The 23,198-nt window shown below is 42.7% G+C and overlaps 5 protein-coding genes across 7 annotated transcripts; 2 read left to right on the top strand and 3 right to left on the bottom strand.

Annotated features, from left to right (window-relative positions):
• Positions 1–37: 37 nt before the first annotated feature.
• On the bottom strand, positions 38–7,177 carry LOC103980398 (protein CCA1). Of its 2 annotated transcripts, XM_009396799.3 has the most exons (7): positions 6,836–7,177; positions 6,562–6,743; positions 6,371–6,482; positions 6,040–6,101; positions 2,308–2,529; positions 810–2,201; positions 38–724 (listed from the first exon to the last, which is right to left on the bottom strand). In XM_009396799.3, exons 2-7 carry the CDS (start codon positions 6,601–6,603, stop codon positions 371–373), a joined length of 2,184 nt encoding a protein of 727 aa, XP_009395074.2. In that variant the 5' UTR covers positions 6,604–6,743; positions 6,836–7,177; the 3' UTR covers positions 38–370. The 2 variants fall into 2 exon arrangements, with proteins under 2 accessions (XP_009395074.2, XP_064961311.1); XM_065105239.1 differs by lacking the exons at positions 6,562–6,743; positions 6,836–7,177 and having other exon boundaries at positions 6,040–6,120.
• Positions 7,178–10,459: 3,282 nt separating this feature from the next.
• LOC103980348 (flavone O-methyltransferase 1) lies at positions 10,460–12,699 on the top strand. The gene is made up of 4 exons (XM_009396728.3): positions 10,460–11,122; positions 11,201–11,511; positions 11,601–11,665; positions 12,241–12,699. The coding sequence occupies exons 1-4, from the start codon at positions 10,560–10,562 to the stop codon at positions 12,535–12,537; spliced, it is 1,236 nt and encodes a 411-aa protein (XP_009395003.2). The 5' UTR covers positions 10,460–10,559; the 3' UTR covers positions 12,538–12,699.
• A 779-nt stretch (positions 12,700–13,478) lies between these two features.
• On the bottom strand, positions 13,479–14,297 carry LOC135610578 (brassinosteroid-responsive RING protein 1-like). Its single transcript, XM_065105241.1, has 2 exons — positions 13,754–14,297; positions 13,479–13,593 (listed from the first exon to the last, which is right to left on the bottom strand). Exon 1 carries the CDS (start codon positions 14,227–14,229, stop codon positions 13,774–13,776), a length of 456 nt encoding a protein of 151 aa, XP_064961313.1. The 5' UTR covers positions 14,230–14,297; the 3' UTR covers positions 13,479–13,593; positions 13,754–13,773.
• A 1,394-nt stretch (positions 14,298–15,691) lies between these two features.
• On the bottom strand, positions 15,692–18,287 carry LOC135610577 (transmembrane 9 superfamily member 12-like). The gene is made up of 2 exons (XM_065105240.1): positions 18,141–18,287; positions 15,692–17,890 (listed from the first exon to the last, which is right to left on the bottom strand). Exon 2 carries the CDS (start codon positions 17,852–17,854, stop codon positions 15,878–15,880), a length of 1,977 nt encoding a protein of 658 aa, XP_064961312.1. The 5' UTR covers positions 17,855–17,890; positions 18,141–18,287; the 3' UTR covers positions 15,692–15,877.
• A 1,715-nt stretch (positions 18,288–20,002) lies between these two features.
• Positions 20,003–22,955, top strand: LOC103980373 (homeobox protein BEL1 homolog). 2 transcript variants are annotated; one of them, XM_065105242.1, is made up of 5 exons: positions 20,556–20,696; positions 20,771–21,140; positions 21,522–21,901; positions 22,043–22,103; positions 22,182–22,955. In XM_065105242.1, exons 1-5 carry the CDS (start codon positions 20,569–20,571, stop codon positions 22,710–22,712), a joined length of 1,470 nt encoding a protein of 489 aa, XP_064961314.1. In that variant the 5' UTR covers positions 20,556–20,568; the 3' UTR covers positions 22,713–22,955. The 2 variants fall into 2 exon arrangements, with proteins under 2 accessions (XP_009395039.2, XP_064961314.1); XM_009396764.3 differs by having other exon boundaries at positions 20,003–21,140.
• The last annotated feature ends 243 nt before the right edge of the window (positions 22,956–23,198 follow it).

Below are 23,198 nucleotides of genomic sequence, written 5' to 3' on the forward strand. Positions count from 1 at the left end.
CACAGCTTGGATCAATCACTCCCAACTCCACACAGCCTTTTAAGCTGAAATGTTGTCTCCTGGATAAAAGTAGTGATCTTTCACTGAGAATACATGTGGGTTTGATAATCCGTCAAAAATCATCAAGTAGTATTCCATGATGACATGACCAAGAAGTTAATGCACTCAGACCCTATACAGAGAGTGTCACAGATTGGTCTAACCGATAACATGAGCTTGTAATCAAGTTTACCTTACACAAAGAGGCTAGTTGATCGATTTAAGTTGGAAAGTTTTGATTGTAGGCGAAGTCTCATGTAGTTCTGAAATGAATTGTAGATGCCAAGGGAAATAACATCAAGCACACGCTATTCGTACGGATGCCATCAGGTCAGGTCGAGGCTTCCCCTTGCAGACGCATCTTCTTCTTGCCATTATTTTCCTCTGCTGCTGCTCTGTGCTCCTTGGCTTCAACCGAACACCTTTTGTATGGCTTAAATCCTGTTTGATGGAACTTGAGCTTTCCATGTGTTATTCTGTCTTTGCTTCTTATACATACTTCTTCCTTTGTGTGACCATGAAGATGATTGAAATCAGTCGCCGAGCATATATTCTTGTTAAGATCAACCAGTAATTTGCTAGTTTCCCCTTTCTTGATTGTAGTTGCTGCAGCTATGTCAAGTGGAGGAGGAAAGCTTTGTGGCAATACTTCTCTTTTGAAGAGTTGTTGGAAGGCAAGCCGACCCTAACAAAAACAAGATTAATTAGAGATGTTATGATGAGTGCGAAGATGTCATAATGAATTCAAAAAGAAAACTTCATATTCTAACATCTTCGGAGACTGCCTTCCATGATTCGTTCATGTGTCCACTACTTCTGAACCTGCATTGATTGGTCTCACAAGCTGCAGAATTGTTGAAATAAGCTTCTTTAGCCTCATCGTTTACTTTCTCATGTTTCCCTGCATTGTCTGTTTCTACTTCGCTGCTGGATGGCGTGTTTGATCCACAAGAGGAACGATCCTGTTTCTTCTTATTCCTTGGGTTATCTGAATCATCAAATCCACTGGCTACTAATGGTTTGAACTTGTTGGACGTACTGTCTTCAAGCTCACTTGAGTTCTTACCTCTTCCACTGTCATGGGAGTCTGATGATGATAATGACAGTGACAACGACTTAGAAGAGTGACGAGGAGGTTTTAGATCCTCATAAAGATTTTGTTTTCCAATTTGCTGGTCTTCTGCCAAAGGTTTCTCGAGGGTGCAACCATGACTATGAAGTTGGGCTGTGTCAGCTGATGGAATGGTGGTTGTGTTCGGAGGAGAAAACGCAAAAGCAGCAGGAGGGAACCAAGGTAAGAGGCCATGAGCTTTCCACCATGCAGCAGCAGCTGCAACTGTGACAGCAGCAATTGCCTCTAGGCCTGGAGCTGGATTTATATGCCTTTCTCCAGCCATGAATACAGGGGTTGACTGAAGGGAGGCCTCCACCTCTGCGGATGGACAGGAAGATGCTGCTAGTCTTGCTGCGGCATGAACCGCTGGATTCTGTAATAATGTAGAAAGAATAAAACTTGAAAATGTGGATGAGATGTTTAGGAATGACCTATAAGCATCTTGACTGCTATGGAAGTGGGTAAAAGGTGCGAAGGCTGGAAATGGGTGATGCATAGAATTAACTCTTGATATGTTCTGGACTGGTATAGCAGATGCTTCAGGGTTCATGGATGAGATATCATTTGCGTGCCCTTCGACTTGGCCAGTTACTGAAGTAGGGTTCTGACCATCTGAATCTTCAGTGTGCATGTTTCTTGCACCATTTCTGCCCATTGTATGCCTTGGTTGGGTTTGATCACCTTTTACAGAATCCTTTGATGTTAAACCGTGAAGCTTTGATGCGCTTTCACCCTTGTCTAGAGCCAAATTGATATGCGGCTTTGTACAGTTTCCTTGGACTCCCTCTGTTTCCTGTCCAATAAAAGCTTTGCCATTTTTCTTTAGCTCCTTGTCCACTTCATGAGGTGCTGAGGATTTGCTGCTTGCAATCTTATCATCCACTTTCTCATCTGTGGGAAGGATTTCCATGTATTTGCTATGGTTCGAAGAGCTCTTGTTTCCAGAAGAGATGGAAGTAGATAAAGCATCTTGAAAGACATTAAGAACTTCTGACTGACTAGGTTCTGAGATCTCTTCATTCTGCAACTTCTGTGTTGCTGTGAATTTCTGGTCAAAGCAGCTAACTAATATAAATTTTTTTGTGAATAGTAGAAAATAGCACAATTCTTGTAGCAGATATGAAAAACAAGTGTGTTCACTTGTATTTATTTACCTCTTGTGGTGCACCACTTTTGATGTCCACTACTTTATTTGCGCCAAGGAGTGACATTGATCTTGATGATTTCCCATTTATTGTTTCACCAGGAGTGAGACAGCATGTGCTCGACTTTCGTGGATATGGACTGCTTGGCTTCCTTTTAGGTCTCGGAGGAGGGATATCGATGTCATGAGATTGTCCTACGGGAATACCTTTCTCAAGAGCTTCCTTTTCAAGCTGTAATTGAACTTTACTTTTAAGCATATACAGTACAATTGGAATTAACTATTTTGAAACAAATTATTAGGTCCCTGCTGATAAAGAGAAAGTTATTCCAAACAGAAATTAGCAACCACAGCTAATACTTGTTCATGCATTACCATCTTTCAGTTCCACGAATTGCACAAAAGTTTTACTAGGGTGCTAAAATAACATTTGATAATTGTTTATTTACCAAATGAACCTCACAACACTTTATCACAGTAGAAACTAAGATTCTTTATATCTATCCGCCCTCCTAGCTAGATCCCTTTAACCATCTAGGTTCACAATGGTTTTGTCCTTTGCTATTCGGCTGCCTTCAATTCATTAAAAATTCATAGGGCTTTAATGCTGACTTAAACAATTACCTCAAATTATTTAAAGCTTTACTCGGCCTTGTAATTCCATGATCGATCACTTCATTTCTGATTCAAAGATAAATCACATAACATAGGTTTCAGATGCTCCAGAAAGAACTCCATTTTGTTGGGCACAAATTTACTAGGTTGAAATACAATGTAGCACTCCTGTACAACATTATTCTAAGATCACGATGTTACCCTCTTTGGTAGCCAAAATTTACTGACGCAACAGAGGAAGGAGAAAATCCTTTCACGACACTATAAAGAGATCCCTTTTGCCTTCTGAAGGAAATTTTTTTCTTGTCTAGGTCACTTATAAGTTGACAGTGATATAAGAAAGAAGACAAAGTTTCTTAATTTTCATCTTGGCTATCTAGTAAAATTGCCAGCTTAGAATCAACCTCAGTCTCTAATGCTTAAGGAAATATCAGTTGAATTGTTATCATGCCAATGTGCAGCAAAGTAGACCTAGTTTAGAATGTCCAACTAATAAAAATACTTCAAAGTCCAAAAGTTTGACCTACCCATGCTTCTGTTTACGCTGGGCCGTGCACCAATATCCTAACAAAGAAGGGTTCTTTCATAGGGATGGCCTACCAACATTTTGTTCTGTCTGCAGTTTTTGTTCCTGATGTGAGGAGAGATTATTGATCCTCATGTTTTCCCCTTTAATCTGTACCCAGATTTATTCTATCTGAATAAAAAAGTTTACACCAGTCTGGATTAATAAAGTCTACATTTAGTATATCAGTCTATGGATCCCGAAAAACCAATTGATTTATGCTATCAAGTCACCAGTATAGGCTAACAATAACACCATGGTCCGTACATTACCATACATGAAAACCTGCCATTTTTGCCACAAATCAGATTCTCTCTAGGCAATGTTAGAAGCACAATGATCTCAATGTCATTTGAGTTCTAGTGTCATACCACACTAAAACTTATTTGTTATTGTCCAAAATATGGTACCTTTACAAAATCATCCAGCCAAATTTGGCAGAAAATTTATCACCTCATAATACCTGCAACGAGCACCTGCTTCAAATCTCTGCTATCCTTACATGTAGCATCCTTCAATGTAGTGTCAAGAATTGATCACATAGATCCTAGATCATAACAACATGAATGTTTCTTCTGGACAGGTTTTGAAAACTAGATCAGTGCAGAATAAGTTATGTTGTCTGATGCCAATCGGGCATATGTTTCATCTGAAGTCACTGCCACTCTTTGAAAAGACATATTCAAGGTCAATCTTGAGTTCAAGTAAGCCTTTGGATTGATTATGGAAAATCAATTTAAATTGTTCGACCAGGTTGATGGAAGCTCAATTCAGAATAAGCAAAAAAAATTAAGTTTAATCACTTTTGTATTATCTCAAACTGAGCCTATTAGGGGCATCATGGCTTTTTCCTACAATTCCTTCCTTACACTGCTCAAGAAACCATGTTTAGTCTGCCATTACACAGAAACTCTAATTTTTTGTGCCAACAAATAAATTGAGCCATATTCAGACGTTTTCACAGAACCCACAATGATAAACTCATATGATCATTTGAATGATGCTTATATAATGTATAGATTCTCTAACCCAGTTTGATGGTACATTTTCACTTTTTCTTTCTAAATAAGAAAATTCATATTACCCATTGAATTACGGTCCATCCTGACTCATCCGTCTCAGGATTTCTTTTCTCTTTTCTGTTGTTACACAAGGCCCGAAATACAGACATCACATGATTAGAGACATTTCAGGTTTATATACCAAATATATTAACAAAAAGACATTCTGCCATTGTCAATGCGGATGAGAATGGTCACCCTATGCCCATTTTTTATGCTTCTCGGGACATATCCATGTATTATAATAAGACTAAATTCCTCATGTAGATTTGTCTTAGTAATCACATTCACTCAGGTGAATTTATGAATAAAAAAAGAAGAGTAAGGTAGATTGCCTCTCTATAAACCCCATACTGGTGGGGTCATGTGCACCGGATTCCTATTCTTTTTATAAAACATCTCTTAACTATTCCTAGCCAAGGCACCAGTAGGAAAAGAAGAATCCTAGAATTTTCTTTTTTTAAGGATAATCTGTTTCCTTATGGTGGTCCCTTTGGGAGGAAGGGAACACAGAAATCCTTATGGAGACATCCAAGCTGCTATCAGATGGTTCACCTATCTGAAGCTAGACATTCTGAAGAGGCACTCCATGTAATTAAATATTTTTAATTCATTAAAGAAACCTATCTTACTTCTCTGGCTGGATGTTTAGATTTATCATCTTTCATCTATCATTCCCAGCCACGTATTCACCCTTCTATTTTTTTTCTAATTTCATCATCTTAATGAAATAAAGATTTACAAGATTTTCTGTTTTTGTCTCGAAAGAGAGGGGGAAAAAAATAAAATGAGTGAAGGGGACAGGTGCTCTCAGTTTAGATCTGGTCTTGGATACCAAGATAGCTCAGTAATAAGAGTATTTTCAAAACTCTACCTTTCAAATCCACACTGTTTGTTGCGGTTCTTAAAAGAGACATTATTTTGAAATTCTCACTCATGCATAGGAGAAATTTAGCAACAACATAGCGACTGATGGATCTAAACCTGATAGGATATGGCAAATTAATTGTGTGAGAATTTAAGAAGACAAGCAGAATATGATATCTCAAGGGCTGTAGATGATGAATATCTTTCGGTGGTTCTCTAGAAATACTTCTGCAGGTGATGGATATTTTGGTAGTGATTCTCTGAATTTATTTCTGCAAGAAACCATTTGTGTCCTTATTTCCATCACTAAAATAATATGCCAGAGTCATATTGTAGTAAAGGCCAAATACAAAATAAACCTTTGTTATCCACCACCGAGCCATGAACTCAGAACCTAATCAAACTCGGTTACAAAGTCTTATGCTGTAAATTATGGTTCATTATAGAAAAACATTTCTTGAGACTATGTTACACACGTGTGACAAATATACAGGCACAATTAGCGAACAAATTGTATCAGTCAGTAAAGATAGCCTCAAAACAATATAAAAAAAGATTCTAATAGTTAATTTCTAGCATCATATGTTTAGTTGGTAGAGCTCCATATCTGAATTTCTACAAAAGAACAACTGACCTTGGTGAAGAACTTTTGTGCATGGCTTCTAATCTGAACAGCTGTCTTTGTACCAATATGGTCTGTCACAAGCATCACAAACTAACAAGATGATAAGTACGATTAAAACAAGTGACTTTACTGTGTTCCGACAAATCAGGAATCTTTACTATCGAACAATTCAGGCGGTACACTGTCTTGCTCAGAAGACTCCTTGTACCAGGACAAGTTCTACCATGTCTGCCAAGAACTCAACTTCTCAAACTAAATCTTTGAGAGAAGTACCTATTTGATTGAAAGAGCATGGTTGACTGGGTTTAAGTAAAGCACGAGTTGAGTTAAATCAACAAACCTTCGATGCGCTGCCAAGCCCTCCCGTACAGCTTCAGAGCTTCGAGAAAGCGGTTGTGCTCCTCCTCGGTCCACTTCTCCCTTTGCTTGGTAATGGTATAAGGCTTCCTCGTCTGCATCGGAACGGAAAACCCTTTTAAGCACCGGAACTAGACCGAGAAACAACAAGTGATGCAGAGGAGGACATGAGACCTTCACGACAACCATCTCGTCTCCGGAAGAATTCCCTTCCATCGCCCTAATCTCAAGTTCAAGTTCAACTAGACGCGGATCAGCTAGACTTCAAGTCGTCGACGAACAGCACAAAACCCCCCTCCACATCTCCAACCAGGCGCTCAATTCGGTGCACGAAGTACCTCATAACCCGCTGGAGTCTGCATCACCATCACCCAACGAGAGACGAGACTCAAGAACCCACAAAATCATAGATCGGTTCCATCCAATCCGTCATAGAAACAAGTAGAACCTGAAAGATCGAAGACCGAAACCCTAAAGAGACTCGAATCCGCCTTACGCGACCAGAGGGAGGCATCACAAGCGCCAGCGACTCATCTTCCTACTGCCTCTTGTACATCTCAGAGCTGAATCGGAGGCGAGATCTGTCAGGAGCAGAGGAAGAAGGGATCGGAGAGGAGGGAGATGCTATTGCTCTTCAAATCGAAGAGGAGAGGAGCTGGACGGCAACGTCGAGCCGGAGAAGGGAGAAGCGGGCGGAGGCGGAGGCGGAGGCGGCCTCAGCTTTCTCGACGCGGGGAGGAAATCTCAGCCACGAACATTTCTTGTGGCTTCCTTCGCCTCCCGCGAGAAATTATTATTATTATTATTATTATTATTAAAAGAGGTGGAGAGCGCCGAGCTTTATATTTTAATTTTAATTTTTAGTTAATTTATTTATTTGAGTCTGGGAGTGGGCGGAGAGAGAGAGATGCCGCCACGTGTAAAGTTGCATCTGCTAGATCCGAGCTCGGGGTGCGCTTTTTGATCCACGAGAGCGAGAGACACAAGTCTTTTCGTACGAACTACGCATATATTTTATATGCGGGATAACAATCTGCTGGCGGTGGGAGATGTGGACGGGCGGATTGACGGTCGCATGGAACCGGCCAACCCGTGAGGACGCTCGCACGGTGGTAACGAGTCGTAGCGTGCGGGGAGAAAGCGCTTCCGCCACGTCGTCTGGTTCTGGGCCCACGGCCAGCGCGACGTGGCGTTTTCCTGCACTTCGCCGCCACTTATCCGCCACGTTTTAGTCCTTCTCTTTGCCTTTCTTTTAATTTTATCGGAAATTACATATTTACCTTATAAATTCTTTTATATATATATATATATATATATATATATATATATATATATATATATATATATATTCAAAGCTATGAGTGGTACATATTTTCACACCCGTGCTAGTTGGAACACAAATGGGACCCGCAGTAGTGGGACCGGGGTCCTCTTTTCTTGGGCCGGGCTTTGCCACGAGGACTGTACCCAACAAAGGGCTGGTCCAGCCCATGGAGTCACGTGCAAAGCCCGTGCAGCCACACTGGCATAGTTCATATATATATATATATATATATATATATATATATATATATATATATATATATATATATATATATATATATATATATATATATATATATATATATATATATAATACAAATTCAGAATTTATTCATCTTTTAGTCTATTTTACTGAATGAGAGTGAAACAATTCTGAATTTACAACCATTTCTTTCTTAGCTTATAAAAAAAAAAAAATCAGAATATTTAAAATGTTTTCATTTAAGAGTATAATATAGATGGTGGAGGTTGGAGAATGAAGTAAGTTGGGTTCTATTATTAGGGAGGAGTCCAAATCAAGAAGTGATAGGAATTGGTTGACACTCTAATAATGGTTGATGTCAACATGTAAGCAACTATTGTTCATATTTGCTTGGAACATTACACACCACTAGGGTTGGAGTAGGTGAGAGGAAATCTCCACCACTACCACCTTCCACTTCAAATCAAAAATTGATTGTGGGTTGGAAATTTCCACTCTCCACTTTGCAAAAGCAAAGGTATATATATATATATACAAAAAAATGATTCTAAAAGGCTATGAGATTGACTACTGATTCACAAATAATAGCAAAAGTAGTGAAATCCACTATATTAATGCAAAATTGTATTCCTTCAAAATTCAATAATTTTCAAATTCATCCCTCCCAAAAAAACATATTTGTACTTATAAATATAGTTTAGTTGGTCTTTAAATCCTCTTTGTGGGTATTTCAACTTTGAATTTTCAGCCTCCTTAGTAATCTTTAAATTATTTATTATTTAAGATAAAGATGTACCAAAGAAATGGAAGGGGTAGAAAAAAAAGGAAAAGGTATGGTGTCAAAAGGTTAAAAAGAAAAATTAAGAAATAAAATGGCCAGTGAGAATAATAAGGATATTGACATAAAATTAACTCTACTAGATCCTGTTGGATGCATGCTAATGGAAATGACATATATATCTATCTCATGGGTCAAAGAATTATTTGGAAATCTTGCAATACTCACTGATTAGAAATGGTGAATATTCCACTAAAGAATTATTGATCAGTGTAAAAGTAAATAAATTAAAGGACTTTTCAAGATGAAAAGAAGGCAAAGTGCTACTCCATGGAGAGAGAGAGAGAGAGAGAGAGAGGTGCACTACCATTCATAGAATAAACTTGTGAAGTTTATCAAAATAGAGGAGAGCTGAAAATATTAGCACAAATATCTCCATTCTAGTCATAAACTATGTTGAATTAAATTTACAATAAAATTCAAAAATCACATAGTTAATATCAATAGGCAGAAGACTGATTCCAACAAGAAAATGTCACCTTCAATAAGCTAAATTTTCATATGGAAGAAAAAGAATATATATATATATATATATATATATATATATATATATATATATATATATATCTTTGGTAAAGCATCAATTGAAATAATGACTTGAAACTGTAAGAAAATTGATGATATCTTTCAGATCAAGATGTAGCCATATAACTCCCAACCCACTGAATTGCTGGGTTTCTTTATGAGGCAGCAGGGAAAATGATTTTGACATTTGTGTTCTCCTCCATAATTATATCCACTCTTTGTCTTATCATCACCTAATAGCAAGTGACATTTGTCAATTAATGGATGCTATTTTTCCCTCTTATCATCACAAAATTTAGTGTATCTTTTGGCATTATAGAAAAAATGTTGGTAATTCTTATGGAATAACATTGGATGCATTTTTTTTAATATATGAAAACTTTGATCACCACCTCCCACTTCAAGATAGACAAACAAGTAGAGAGTAGTATTAGGTCACTGCAAGACACAGATCTGAGAAAAAGGAGTATGAAAACAATGAAGCATTTTCCTTTTTCTAATGGGGTATAATATATGAGAAGAATTAGATGAACCTCATTCTTCTAGGCTGAAGTAATAATATTTTTTTTGTGATTTCATGAAGATATTATTTCATCAGCAAGTCTCCAAAAGGAGACAACTCCTCTCCTCTCCTCTATCTAAACATCTAAATTATGTGGAAAATGTAACATCTTAGTATTATGTCATGTTGTCAACTGTTGGTCATCAGCATGACCTAACAAGAACTCTAGAGACCACTTACTACATGAAGAAGAATCTCCTCCTTTCATGATGGGATGAAAAGGACCACCAACCTGCTTTCTTTGATGTCCACTTTGGACCAACCTTCATCACAGCCAAATCTAAAGGTGACAGACACATGAACACCAATTATATTATTCACCAACCTTCATCACAGCCAAATCTAAAGGTGACAGACACATGAACACCAATTATATTATTCACCAACCAAATCATCATGTTGTGTGCTTGTTAGGTTAGGAGATATTGTGATTTAAGTTGATTGATTAGATGACATCAAGCCTACTTATCTATTAAACATGTTTGCATGGCACAAGATTAATGGCTTCATTTAACTTAACAAGTTGATGATATGAGATAAACAATGTTATCAGATTCTTCACAGGACTTTCAATTCTGTGCTTTGGTTTTTTTTGTTTCTTTTACCTTCAGAAAGCTCACCGTAATTTGATCGAACACATTGTGGCGCAAAATGGGAACAAAACAAAAGCTAAAGAAGACGACACGGAGTGGACAGATCAAAGCAACGAAGGCGCACACGGAATGCCCAGTCCTCACGTCGTTGATGCGATAGCCGAGCACTCGGAGCCATATAAGTCAGCGTCGCGTGCCCACGACCTCCCCCACCACCACCACCACCACCATCACTCATCGCACCCCCTGCAAGTCCCACCGCGAACAATGGGATCCGTGAAGAAGGCGGCGGCGGCGCTGCAACTGAGCCCGGAGGAGGACGAGGAGGCGTGCATGTACGCGGCGCAGCTGGTGAGCAGCTCCGTCCTCCCCATGACCCTCAAGGCCGCCATCGAGCTCCAACTCCTGGAGATCATCGTCGGCGCCGGCCCCGGCGCCAGGCTCGGCCCCGCCGACGTTGCGGCCCAGCTGCCCACCACGAACCCGCAGGCCGCCGCCATGGTGGACCGCATCCTCCGCCTCCTCGCCGCCTACGGCATCGTCAGCTGCGCCGTCGAGGCCGGCCCCGACGGCCGCCCTTGCCGCATGTACGGCGCCGCGCCCGTCTGCAAGTACCTGACCAGGAACGAGGACGGCGTGTCCTTCGCCGCCCTGAGCTTGATGAACCAAGACAAGGTCCTCATGGAGAGCTGGTAATCGACTGCAGGAACAACTCCGGCAACGCCTCTCCCTCGTCCACGGTTGCTAACCGACGGTGGCAATGACGGCAGGTACCACTTGAAGGAGGCGGTGTTGGAGGGCGGCATCCCCTTCAACAGGGCGTACGGGATGACGGCGTTCGAGTACCACGGCACGGATCCGCGGTTCAATAAAGTGTTCAACGAGGGCATGAGAAGCCACTCCATCGTCATCACCAAGAAGTTCCTCCAGGTCTACCGCGGCTTAGACGACGTCAAGGTGCTCGTCGACGTCGGCGGCGGCATCGGCGCCACCCTGCACATGATCACCTCCACGCACCCTCACATCCTGGGCATCAACTACGACCTCCCTCATGTCATCTCCGACGCGCCGCCCTTGCCAGGTCATACAACAAGCTCCACGTCCACGAATCAGGTTAATCTTGTCTAGATCTTGGCTTGGCTTAGATTCTCGGGATCCTTTTGGCTGCAGGCGTGGATCATGTCAGCGGCGACATGTTTGAGAGCGTTCCCGGCGGAGACGCCATTCTTATGAAGGTTGGTCAGATGCTTGGAACTAAAAATGACATGAAGAATCACCTGAAAACTATCAAATGTCGTTCAGATGTGTTCTTCGAGTGTGCACTCAACCAAGAATTCTTTCTATTAATGTTTCCATCAAGAGACCCGTCAACGTACTAGGACTTCGAAGGTCTTGTTCTTAGATTCATGATCACCATGTCTGAAACAGGAGGGTATAATCTAATCATGAGACTGCTCTGTTTCCCACTGCAACCATTCTTGGATTCCAAGTACCTTATTTCACTAGAGCTCTGATAATAACAGGCACAGAAGTGAAGGCAGGGGGGAGAGTCAACGTTGGTCTTGGTCTAATGACTCTAATGAGTAGGGGTGGACTTGGGACTTTTGATTAGAGTGATACATTAGTTTCATTGTCATTAGACAATTGTAGAATCTGAAAAGAAAGAGACTCTCATACAAATAACAAGAATCAAGGAAATTGATACATGTAAAATTGGATGCAAACAGATCAATAATCTTTGCATGCAGAAAACAAATGCATCTAATCATATTTTATGAACTAATATCCAGTTTTTATACTGAAACTGCAGTGGATCCTACATGACTGGAGTGATGAGAGTTGTGCAAAGATATTGAACAACTGTTGGAAGGCTTTGCCAGAGAATGGAAAGGTGATAGCAGTGGAATGTGTTCTTCCAGTAGTCCCAGAGCCAAGTCTCAGAACACAGAGTGTTTGCCATGTAGATCTCATCATGTTGGCTCACAATCCTGGAGGCAAAGAGAGAACTGAAATGGAGTTCCAGGAGTTGGCAAAGCAAGCTGGCTTCTCAGGGTTTAAACCCACTTATGTGTATGCCAATACCTGGGCACTAGAATTCACAAAATAGATGATGAGAAGCCATGCTTGGTTGGAGCCTCATCTTATATGTAACTCAAGAACAAAAATGCTGAGAGAGATGATGGATCTCATCCTCCTGTTGTATGTTCATGCATTCTGTATCCAAGATCTTTGAATGGGATAGACTGCATCATGTTGCCACATTGTCAAAGTTTGCATACATATTATTATTGGAAATTGATCTTGTTTGTTTTGCTGTTTAAAATCCACAAAGAAGAAGAGAACACTCTGCATCCAACATCTTTGAATGGCATAGAGTATAGACTGAATGAAGTTGCCACATTGACAGAGCATGCATCCATATTTTTATTGGAACCTCATCTTGTTTGTTTGATTTAAATACACAAAGAAGAAGAATGAGAAGAATCCTTCCAAGAGCTCAACTGTGCCCTATTTCTGAAGATCTCACAACATGACATCAGATAGATATCATTCTGCTGCCTCAGATGAGATCTTTGTGAAAAAATTAAATAAATATTAAAGAAAAAATGGCATATATATATATATATATGGTAAACTCATATTTGCATATGTCAGAGTAGAGAACCATAGTGAGTGCCCTTGGTTGACACTAATATGCCTGCCATCTGCAAAAGAAGCTTGAGATGTGACCTTTTTCTTGGCATTGAAGGGGCTCATTAAGATCCACCAACCTCATGTGTAGAGGTGTCCAGACACCAAAGGAGATTGTCCATGATGGACTCTCCTGAGCTGTTTTCAGTTGCATGTTCATATCATGCTTGATCAAGGAAGTGAATTGCCTGAAAGATATCCTTGCTCTAAAGCAAACTGCAAGCCTACTGAACAAGGAAAGGATAAAGAGAAAGGTTAAAAAGCAGAAAAGGAAGGTCCTGAACAAGGAAAAAGATGATGATGAAGTCTGAATTGGCTAAGATTTAGATCATTGTTTCTAGTGCAGCAGATAGAAGATTTGGAAGAGGAATGATTCTGATTTCTTGACTCAGCACATGAAACTCTTTGGAATGATCAGCTACAGTTCATCACCAACATTATTGATGAGTGGAATCACTTGGCGCCCTTTCTCCTGAAACACAAAAGACTCGTGATCATCGGGAGGAGAAGATGGTTTCATTCTCATCTGGAGATCATTTACATAGGAGACCAAATCTGTACATAGGACTCTTGATGCACCGGACATACTGTGATTCATCAAAGGGAGAACAAGAGAAGATTAACCCACCCACCGTCCGTGCCCTGACAAGTCTCAGTCGGCAGCCACTGCGTCCTCCTCCCTTTCCTTGGGCAGTAGCTGAGCTCTGCACAGCGGGCAGGTGACCTGTCCGACGTCCACCCACTTATCGATGCAGCCCTTGTGGAAGGCATGGGAGCAGTTGCCGAGCTCCCTGACCTCGTGCCGGGCTTCCAAGGCCCCCAGGCAAACGGAGCAGACGGCGTCGCGTCCGTCGATCCTGAAGCGGGAGAACCTGACGACGGGAAGCCTGGTCTTGATGGCGGAGGGGGGGATGGGAAGGGCCGGGGACGAGGGGGGGAGGAAGTCGGGAATCTGCAGGGGGAAGAGGAAGTGGTCCTCGTGGGACGAGGCGAGGCCGAGGCAGAAGAGGGCCATGGAGACGGCGAGCTTGATGCGGTCGAGGAGGTGGACGACGAGGGCGACGGGCCGAGGGAGGATGACGGTGTAGCAGACGGAGGGGAAGCCCATGGCGGAAAGAGCTGGTGAAGTGGTGGTGGTGGCGGCGGCTGTGGAGGTGGTGGAAGCAAAAGAGAGGTGGGGGTTGAGGGTCATAAATGGTGGGAGGCGGAGGTGGGGGCTCGTCAACGTGCGTGTGGGCTTGCGTGCACGTGCACGTGTGCGTGCGCGCGTGCGTGCGAGGGACATGCCATGTGATGCTTGATGCTGCCCTTTCTCCTGATATGGACAAACCTGGACTACCGCAGGGTGTTGGATTTTGTCTAGATTTCCTGTTCATGTGGCAGAACACTGTTGTCTGATAAGATTCGTATCACCAGATTTACTAATGGTGTTCGAATTTTATGCTCAGCAATTCATTATTATCTATCAAATTTTTGTTTGAATATGTCAGCCATTAGAGATTTAGCTTTGATTATGCTTAATAATATACATCTTTTGGAGGGTGTGTGCTCATGGAAGTTTTTGCTGCTGATAAGAGTCAAAGAATGCATTCACAGAGTGTTATTACTATTATTACATTACAAAAGATGTGATAAAGAGACATGAATCCCAAAACTAACTTACAAAATGTCTGCAAAAGCTACAACATAGACAAATATGATTAAAAGAATGAAAGCAGGAGGGTGGAGAAACTCAAATCTTTGACCACAGATGACCAACACAATGAACACATGATAAAAGATCTCTTTTTGAGTTCTTTGATTTAAGGAAACTTGGGGGAAGTGAAGAAACAAATTGAAGCACACAACAAACTGCTGCAGATCAAGCAAATAACCCTAGCATCACTCACCCAGGAAGGAGACAAGGGAAAAAAGATTTCAAGGCATCTCAGCTGAGTTTGCAATGATTTTTACACCTATATTTAGGGATTTAGGTCTCAATGTGAACAAGAAAAACCAGTTCCTCAAATTGCACATAGCCATATTTCTATGTTACAAGGAATCCTTACAATAAGGGCAAATGATTTAATGCATATCATGAACCGAAATAATGAAACAACTAATCCAGCACCTATGTCGTAAAACAAACTAAATAGCCCTACATCTTAAACCAAAGCATTCCATGATTTTGTAATTATGCTCCGCTTATTTGTTCCAATTTCAAATAGCAACACATCTAATAATTACATAAACCAGAGAAAAATCCAAAAAGAACATCAAATGGGTCAAAAGCCAACTTCTACTGCTACAAGAAGTGATTATAAGCACAGCTTAAATAAAACCTCCAACTAATATGGAACACATGAAATTTATCATGTAATTAAGATAACTGCCACAATAATCTCAGCAAACATTGATAACTGGAGCAATAGATAAGAAAATAGTTGCCAAACTGACATCCTACTGTCAAGGTTCAGTAAATGTCGAACAAGAAACAGAAAATAAGGTGAAAAGAAAAAGTAACTCTGTGACCTTGACATCCAAATAAAGCTTAACAGTCGTAAGCAAGTCTCGGAGGTAACATAGTGAAATGAAAGAAAAGAAAATGACAAGCTGCAGTTCCATAGATCTCATCCTAGAAAAATACTTTGAAGCAGCTGACCTTGAGTACAAGTAGTCTCAACTTCAAGGCAAGTTAATCAAATCTATTAATCCTAAGGCTATGCCAATATTGTAAATTGAAGTGAGGAACTGCTGAATCTCGAGGGAGCGAACCTCTAATCAATCTTGACTGATGAGAAGAGATAGTGAACAAAGTAAAATGACGTCAAGAAACCAATGGTGCCAGTGGATAACATGATAGCAACAGCCATGATCAACGAATAGCCTAGGTAGAGCATTGCTGACACAGGCCCGCTCAGGCTCCTCAGCTGAAACACCAAGTAGTTGATGGAGTACAAAAACACATAAATGGCAACTGAGCCAGATGCAAAGAAGGCTTTCCACCACCACTGCCAATCCTCCACGCAGAGATGCATGTATGTTAGGATAACAGAAACCTCAGCACAGACGGTGACCAGCAAGAGAAGAACTATGAGCAGGAACCCGAACACGTAATAGAACCTCCCAAGCCATATGCTAGATAGAATGAAGAATAACTCGATAAAAAGGGTCCCGAAGGGTAGAGTTCCAGCACCAAGGACAAGCAGCCATGAGGGATACTTCCTCGCAGGGATTTCTCTTGGAATCTGATTTGTTCGCACAGGGAACTGAATGTGCTCAGCCCGAGTGCCCAAGAATCCACCCAAAAGGGTAAGTGGCACCGAGATGCAGAACCACAAGGATAACAGAACAAAGAATAATGAGATTGGGAGAGCTCCTGTACTGCTGCTTCCCCACAGCATGAAGTTCAGAATGCAGAGAATAACAAATGCGATCCCGGGGAAGAAACAAGCAATCGACCACGAAACCGGCCTCCATCCTTCTGAGCCACCTTTAATGGTCCTCCATAGCCTAACACCAACGTATCCAGCAGCAATCCCAAGGAAGAGATAGAGAATGATCATCCCCGTCAAGAGCATGCCTCGTGAGGCAGGAGACATGAAGCCAAGAGCAGCAAACACAATGGTCACAACAGCCATACCGGTAATCTGCACTCCATCACCAACCATTACACAGAGCAGCTTTGAGTTCGTTGGCTCTCTGAAAACATCTCCCACGACAAGTTTCCAGCCGGACAGCTCCTCGTTCATCTGCGCTTGAGACTCTTTATCCAGTTCCTCGTATCTAGTAAGGTCCCTCCTTACAGTCCTCAAAAATATTACAAAGACAATTCCAGCCAAAAAGAATATAACCATCAAAGAGTTCATGATCGAGAACCAGTGAACCCTGGCACCCTCCATCTTGAGATACGCATCCCACCTCGAGGGCCATCTGACATCGCTTTTCACAAATACAACTTCATAAGTGAAAGAGATCTTCTCCTGTTCCCGAATTGCTTGGGATTTCTCAAGCTCCAATGGGCAGTCAACGGGACCAACTTTACTGTAGATGTTCAGCTTCGACATTGCTTCCGGATCGCGCTTCACGCTACATGGAACAACTTCAAACCCGACAATCTCATACCCAGACATCTTCTGTTTTTCAGTCTCTGAAATCACTCCCATCCCTTCTTCCCCTGTGCCAATTATCTCCACACGGCTTCCCTCGTACTCATGGACTAGGACCTTAAACTTCAAGTGATTAATGATGTAGTCTTCGGAACTTCCCGACGGGGTGTAACCAACAGGAAACCCTGTCCATTGAAAGGTGGCACCGTTCTGTTCGGTAAATCTCCTAACGGGAAGGTTGTCAAGAATCATGTTCACCTGATACAGATCGCGAGTCCGCTGCTTAAGCAGCTTCACCTCGCGCTCGTTCAACGGGTTCGTGGTGCAGAGGTAAAAGGATTCATTGACATTGACATGGAACTGGTAAGGGGAGTTGTCGATCTGGTCACCCATGAGAAGCTCGCCCAAATTCTCCGCACTCTTCTTGATCCCGTCCTGCGGTTGGCAGTAGGGCAGGCTGTAGTAGCTAAAAGGGAGCTCGGTCTCGAACGAAGTGAGCGAATTCACTTTCACCGTTATGGTTTCACCTTGAGAATACGTATGCATATAACTCCCGGGCAGGTAAAAGGCATAGCTCGGCCCCAAAATCAACAAAGCGACGAGGATGAAGCAAGAAGACCTCGAAGAGATGGAAAATGGAGCCATCGGATCCCCCCAAATCCCAAACTTTTTTGCGGAAACCTGCGATCAAATCAAAAATGCGATTTTTTACAGCTCACACAGTGGATCTGCAAACCAAAACACCATTTCAAGATTCAAGAAAAACATCACCGATCTAATCCCAAGAAACGAAAACAACATCAAAAGAAATAAAGGAGGTCAAATCAGCACGAGATCGGAAAGCAAACCCTAATTTCCTCGATTGACATCGAGGAGAGACGCGAATGGAACGGATCTCCGGAGAGAAGAAGGAGAGGAAGAAGAACCTTACCGACAGAGTCGCGTCAGAAGAAAGAGTCGATCTGGGGAGCCGGGGGCGTGAAGAGGGGGCGCGGCGCGATCGATGGATCTCCTCGGTGTTCGAGAGAAGGGGAATGCGAGCGGTGGAAGGAAGAAGCGGAACCGAGTTGACCCAAACCGTGAGACATTAAATGGGCCAGTAAACGAGAATAATAATTATAATATAGGCCGTTTACCGCATCTGGACCGTCCATCAAGATCAATCCGTCTAATCTAACCGTTCACGAACACACGTGGAGGGTGGTAAATGAATCTAATCCCCAGCGCAGATCCCACCATGCCATGTTGGCTCGGTGCCGACAAATCAGACTCCAACTCGGACTCGAGTTTATTTCATACAGTGTGAGATTAATTTCCAATCTTTGGAATCTTATGTTATATATTTAATTATTAGCTAAATTAATTATGGGATGAGACCTCATATTTATATCACCCACATGCATAATACATATGTGAACGACCTAACTTACCTTTCTTGAAGTGTCATTTAATATTATAAAGAATAAGAGGAGAAATCTTAATAATATAGAAAAGATCTAAAGCGATATTACATCATGAAAAAAAAATCTTTTTTTATTTTTCTCTATTTTTGTTTTTATTTTTTTTCATTTGATGTCGTCACTTTCCTCTAATATTCTAAATATCTTTTATCATTATCATTATTCTAAATATCAGGATGTTGATGTAATCGTCTTTATCCTATTACGAGATACCAATGCGATATCCTGAGTCGTCGTTGTAATGAAAAATATGATAGTACGATCAATCGATTCGATTCGATCTCGTGTCTAGATATTGGCCACATGTTGGGTGCTAAGATATCGATCATGTGTCTATCACATGATGTCAAGTTTATATGATTTCGAAGGATCAATCACTTTCTTATCCCTATATCAATACCCAATTTTTACTGATCGAGTACATAATTTTTTTTATCTTTAAACATGAAAACTAAATGTTGGGCTTATCGATTGGCATAATCAATTGGCCCTCATATTTATTTTGATTTTCGAACTAAGACGAGCAGCGTAATGAGTTGTTATACACAATTGACATAATATAATTTTAGTTGGGAACAAATCACTATACCCAAATGATAGGACATATAAGATAATCACCAACATCACTAAGGAATAATTAGATCAAATAACTAATAGAAAAATGATCAAAAACTTCTTTTCATCCATTTTACTCATCCAGTAATATAATGTTTATGCTGATGATGGGGGAAGAAGACCTGTCAGGTTTCTATTTGTCTGTATCTAAACAATCATAGTTTAAGCTAAATAGTAAATTAGGTGTTGGTATAGTGATCGACGGTGTCATCATGAGAAAAAGATAATTTTCCTGTGGCCGAATAATGTCCATTATAGTCCTCTATTGTGATGCCATTACATAAGCCATGACACACACTTACGATATGGTCAAACCTTTCGTGTGGTTTCATCAGCATGATTCCATCAATAGTCAATTTGTCGGCAGATTTCTTTGGCGTCATCGAATGCATGCATTGGCTTCTCATGCAAAGAGATGTACGTACGAGTGTGCAGCACATCATAGGACCTCACAGTATCTTCTCCAATCATACCCATTCCTCTCTCTCTCTCTCTCTCTCTCTCTCTCTACATGCTGACCGAGCAAAAGGAAAATAGAGAGCAGGTAGAATTAAGCTGATCTAAATGGATGCTTTCAAGTAAAATGTCAAGAGGATCTGATCCACACGATTGCTTTCTTTCAAGCAACGAATTAAACGAGAGGACAAACACAAAAAATCTTACAAGGTAGAAAAATATGAGGAACAGTACGAGTGGAAGAAACGAAGTGAGGGTGGCCTGCATGCGGTCCCATCGGTTCTTCTCTCCTTTAATACACCCCTTTAATGGAGATTAGCTGGAAGCAAGAGGACCACTTCTTTCTCTCTCTCTCTCCACTTTCCTCATGCCTATCTTTGTTGCTGTTCTTCTTCCTCATCCCATACTCTCTCTCTCTCTCTCTCTCTCTCACAGACACACACACTAGATCCCTAGGTCTCTAGGGTTTATAGAAGACTATTTGTAGTATCAGAGCAGCAGTGGCAAGTTTTTCTTGAGTTCCAATTTCCCTCTGTCTGCTTCTGATCAGGAGCAGAACTCTGCAAGTGATGGCCATCTGCAAAATAGATGAGAGGGGGAGATCGAAAAGTAGATGATGAAAGCAAAAAGAACTCGCACTTTGGAGAAGTGGGGATCGGAGCCAAAGAGCAGAGGCAGTTAACGAGTTGAAGAACCAAGATCTTCCCCTCCATCACTTTCATCATCTCTTTCCGAGGTGATCTCGAGCTGCAAAAGGAAGAGCTTCTGCATGTTGTAGGCGGAGGGTGGGGGGGTAGTGAGTACCCAAGAGCTTCTATGTGATGGCCCATGAGTCCCACTACAATGAATTCCCCATGCAAGGCTTCGAGCACAGCCATGAGTTCTTTGGCATCCAACCCGGGATGGAGATTCTCGGGGTCCCCTCCAAGCATCAAAGCTGGCAGGCGGCTGCTTCGGTGAGTCCATGGCAGGTGGACAACTCCTCCTCCTCCTCCTCTTCTTCCTTGAGGCCTCTGTTCTCCTGTGTCAGAACCCAGCGACCAAGCGGGGGGCCTTCCCTCTCCCTCCTCAACATGAAGCACTCAGCTGCACTAGTAGGTGTGCCTCAACCGCCGGAGCAGTACAGCGCCGCCGGAGACAAGCCGCAGCTGAGAGCAGCGTACCACCTTCAGCAACAGCAGCTAAGGAATTCCAAGTTCCTGGGGCCAGCTCAGGAGCTGCTGAACGAGTTCTGTGGTGTCACAGGGCAGAGCAGTTCCAAGAAGAAGCCTAACAAGACAAACCATGAGGGGGAAGCTGGAAAGCCTTCCCTCTCCTCTCCGTGGCATCAGTCTCTGCGCTCCATGGACCTCGTGGAGCTCCAAAAGATCAAAGCCCAGCTGTTGTCCATGCTCGAGGAGGTGAATTCTTTCTTGGTTTTCATGAAAGCTAGCTTCAAGATATCCTGTGATCATAGTTGAGATGGATGCTTGTAATGATCCAAATCAATAGATCTGGAACCTGATATATCTCCTAGGTTCAATTATGAATGGGTCTGCACCGGCAGTAGGGACAGATTCACAGTTTGGGGCTGCTCCAATTACATCGGGAACCCTCGATTCCCTTCCTTTACATAGATAGACATCTAACCTACCACTGCCCCATCCCCCTCGTTAATGGGATCCCACCATTCCCTTCGTTGGGCCGTCACTGCTCTTGTTATCTCGTTATTGTTTGTAGTACTCCTACCATCGCTCTTCTCTCTCAACCTTAATCTTGACGCATTGATCGTATCAACACAGGTCGACATGCGATACCGGAAGTACTACGAGGAGATGAGGGGGGTGGTGGCGTGGTTTGAGGTGGTGGGTGGGGAAGGAGCCGCGTCGGCGTACGCGGGGTTGGCGTCGAAGGCCATGTCGAGGCACTTCCGGTGTTTGAGGGACGGGATCGTGGGTCAGATTCGTGCGGTGAAGGAGGCGACGGGGGAGAAGGACTCGGCGGCGCCGGGGACGACGCCGGGGGAGACGCCGAGGCTCAGGATGCTGGACCAGAGGATCCGGCGGCAGAAGGCGTTTCAGCAGGGGACGATGGAGCCGCACCCGTGGCGGCCTCAGCGTGGCCTCCCCGACCGCTCCGTCTCCGTTCTTCGTGCCTGGCTCTTCGAGCATTTCCTTCACCCGTACGTAACGTTCTCTGATTGCTTCTGCTGTTCCAGTGATGTGAAACTGCACCAACTCGAAACCTGGATGGATCGTGATGCACCGATCTCTCTCGGACCTCGGATGACACAGCCGAACGCTAATCTACCCTCTTCTTTCAGGTACCCAAACGATGCCGACAAGCACATCCTAGCCCGGCAAACCGGACTGTCGAGAGGCCAGGTAGAGAATCTTATCACGTCGTCATCTTCTTGATCCTTTCACCCGCTGCGTTCTAAGCACGCTTTGCGCCATGCACAGGTCTCCAACTGGTTCATAAACGCAAGAGTGAGGCTATGGAAGCCCATGGTGGAGGAGATGTACCTGGAAGAGACGAAGGAGCTGGAGAACCAGGCCGACCAAGCACCGACTGGCCGTGAACACAACGATCACCCTAACCCTAACCCTAACTCCGGTCTCAGCTTCGACCAGAAACCCCTGCCGGTGCAGCCGCTGGTGGACTCCGAATCGCTCTCCTCCATCATCAACAGCAGCCATCACAGTGACCAAACCCTGCACCAGTACCGACAGCAGCATCACCGGCATGTGAGCGACTTGGGATTCCCCTACAGTAGCAGCAGCAGCAGCACAGGTGTGTCCTTAACGCTGGGTCTTCAGCACCACAGTGGAGGAGGCATGAGTCTATCCTTGTTGCACGACTCCCAGCTGTTCTCTGCAGACCATGTTGACGATGATCAACAGGTCCATTTCTCCATTTCGGATGGGGCGGCAGTGAACCTTCCTTACCGAGACCTGATGGGAGCTCAGCTGCTGCAGGACATGACAAGATAGAGTAGATCGAAATGGAACTGTGAAGGGCTATATAGAGACATACATACCTATCAGATAATTAAGCTTCATACCTGCTTAGTTGCTTTGGCAAGTAGGTCAATTATTCTATGCTTGTTTTGCTGCTCAGCCTCGATCCATTGTTATGATCCATGCATAGGTGCATTCCTCATTGATGAAACAGCAGCCATATTTGCTTCAGACATTAAGCATGAAAGCATCCATGGTTTGGGCTCTCTTCACCAATCTTTGCTCATCTTGATTCCCAAGTGGCCTTCTTCCTTTCCTGCTGAAATATATGGTTTGATGTGGAAAAAGCAACATAAGAAATGGATGGGATTCATTCAACCACTAAGGCATGAACAATATATATTTTCTTTTTTGTTTTTGATTTGTTTTCGTCGACTCATGACAACACCGATGAGGGTGCGGTGTGAGGAACACAATCGATCGGATTTGTAATTAGATAAGAGGTTTGATCATATCAAG

This window comes from Musa acuminata, chromosome BXJ2-4 (genome assembly GCF_036884655.1).
Source record: "Musa acuminata AAA Group cultivar baxijiao chromosome BXJ2-4, Cavendish_Baxijiao_AAA, whole genome shotgun sequence".
Taxonomy (NCBI): Eukaryota; Viridiplantae; Streptophyta; class Magnoliopsida; order Zingiberales; family Musaceae; genus Musa; species Musa acuminata.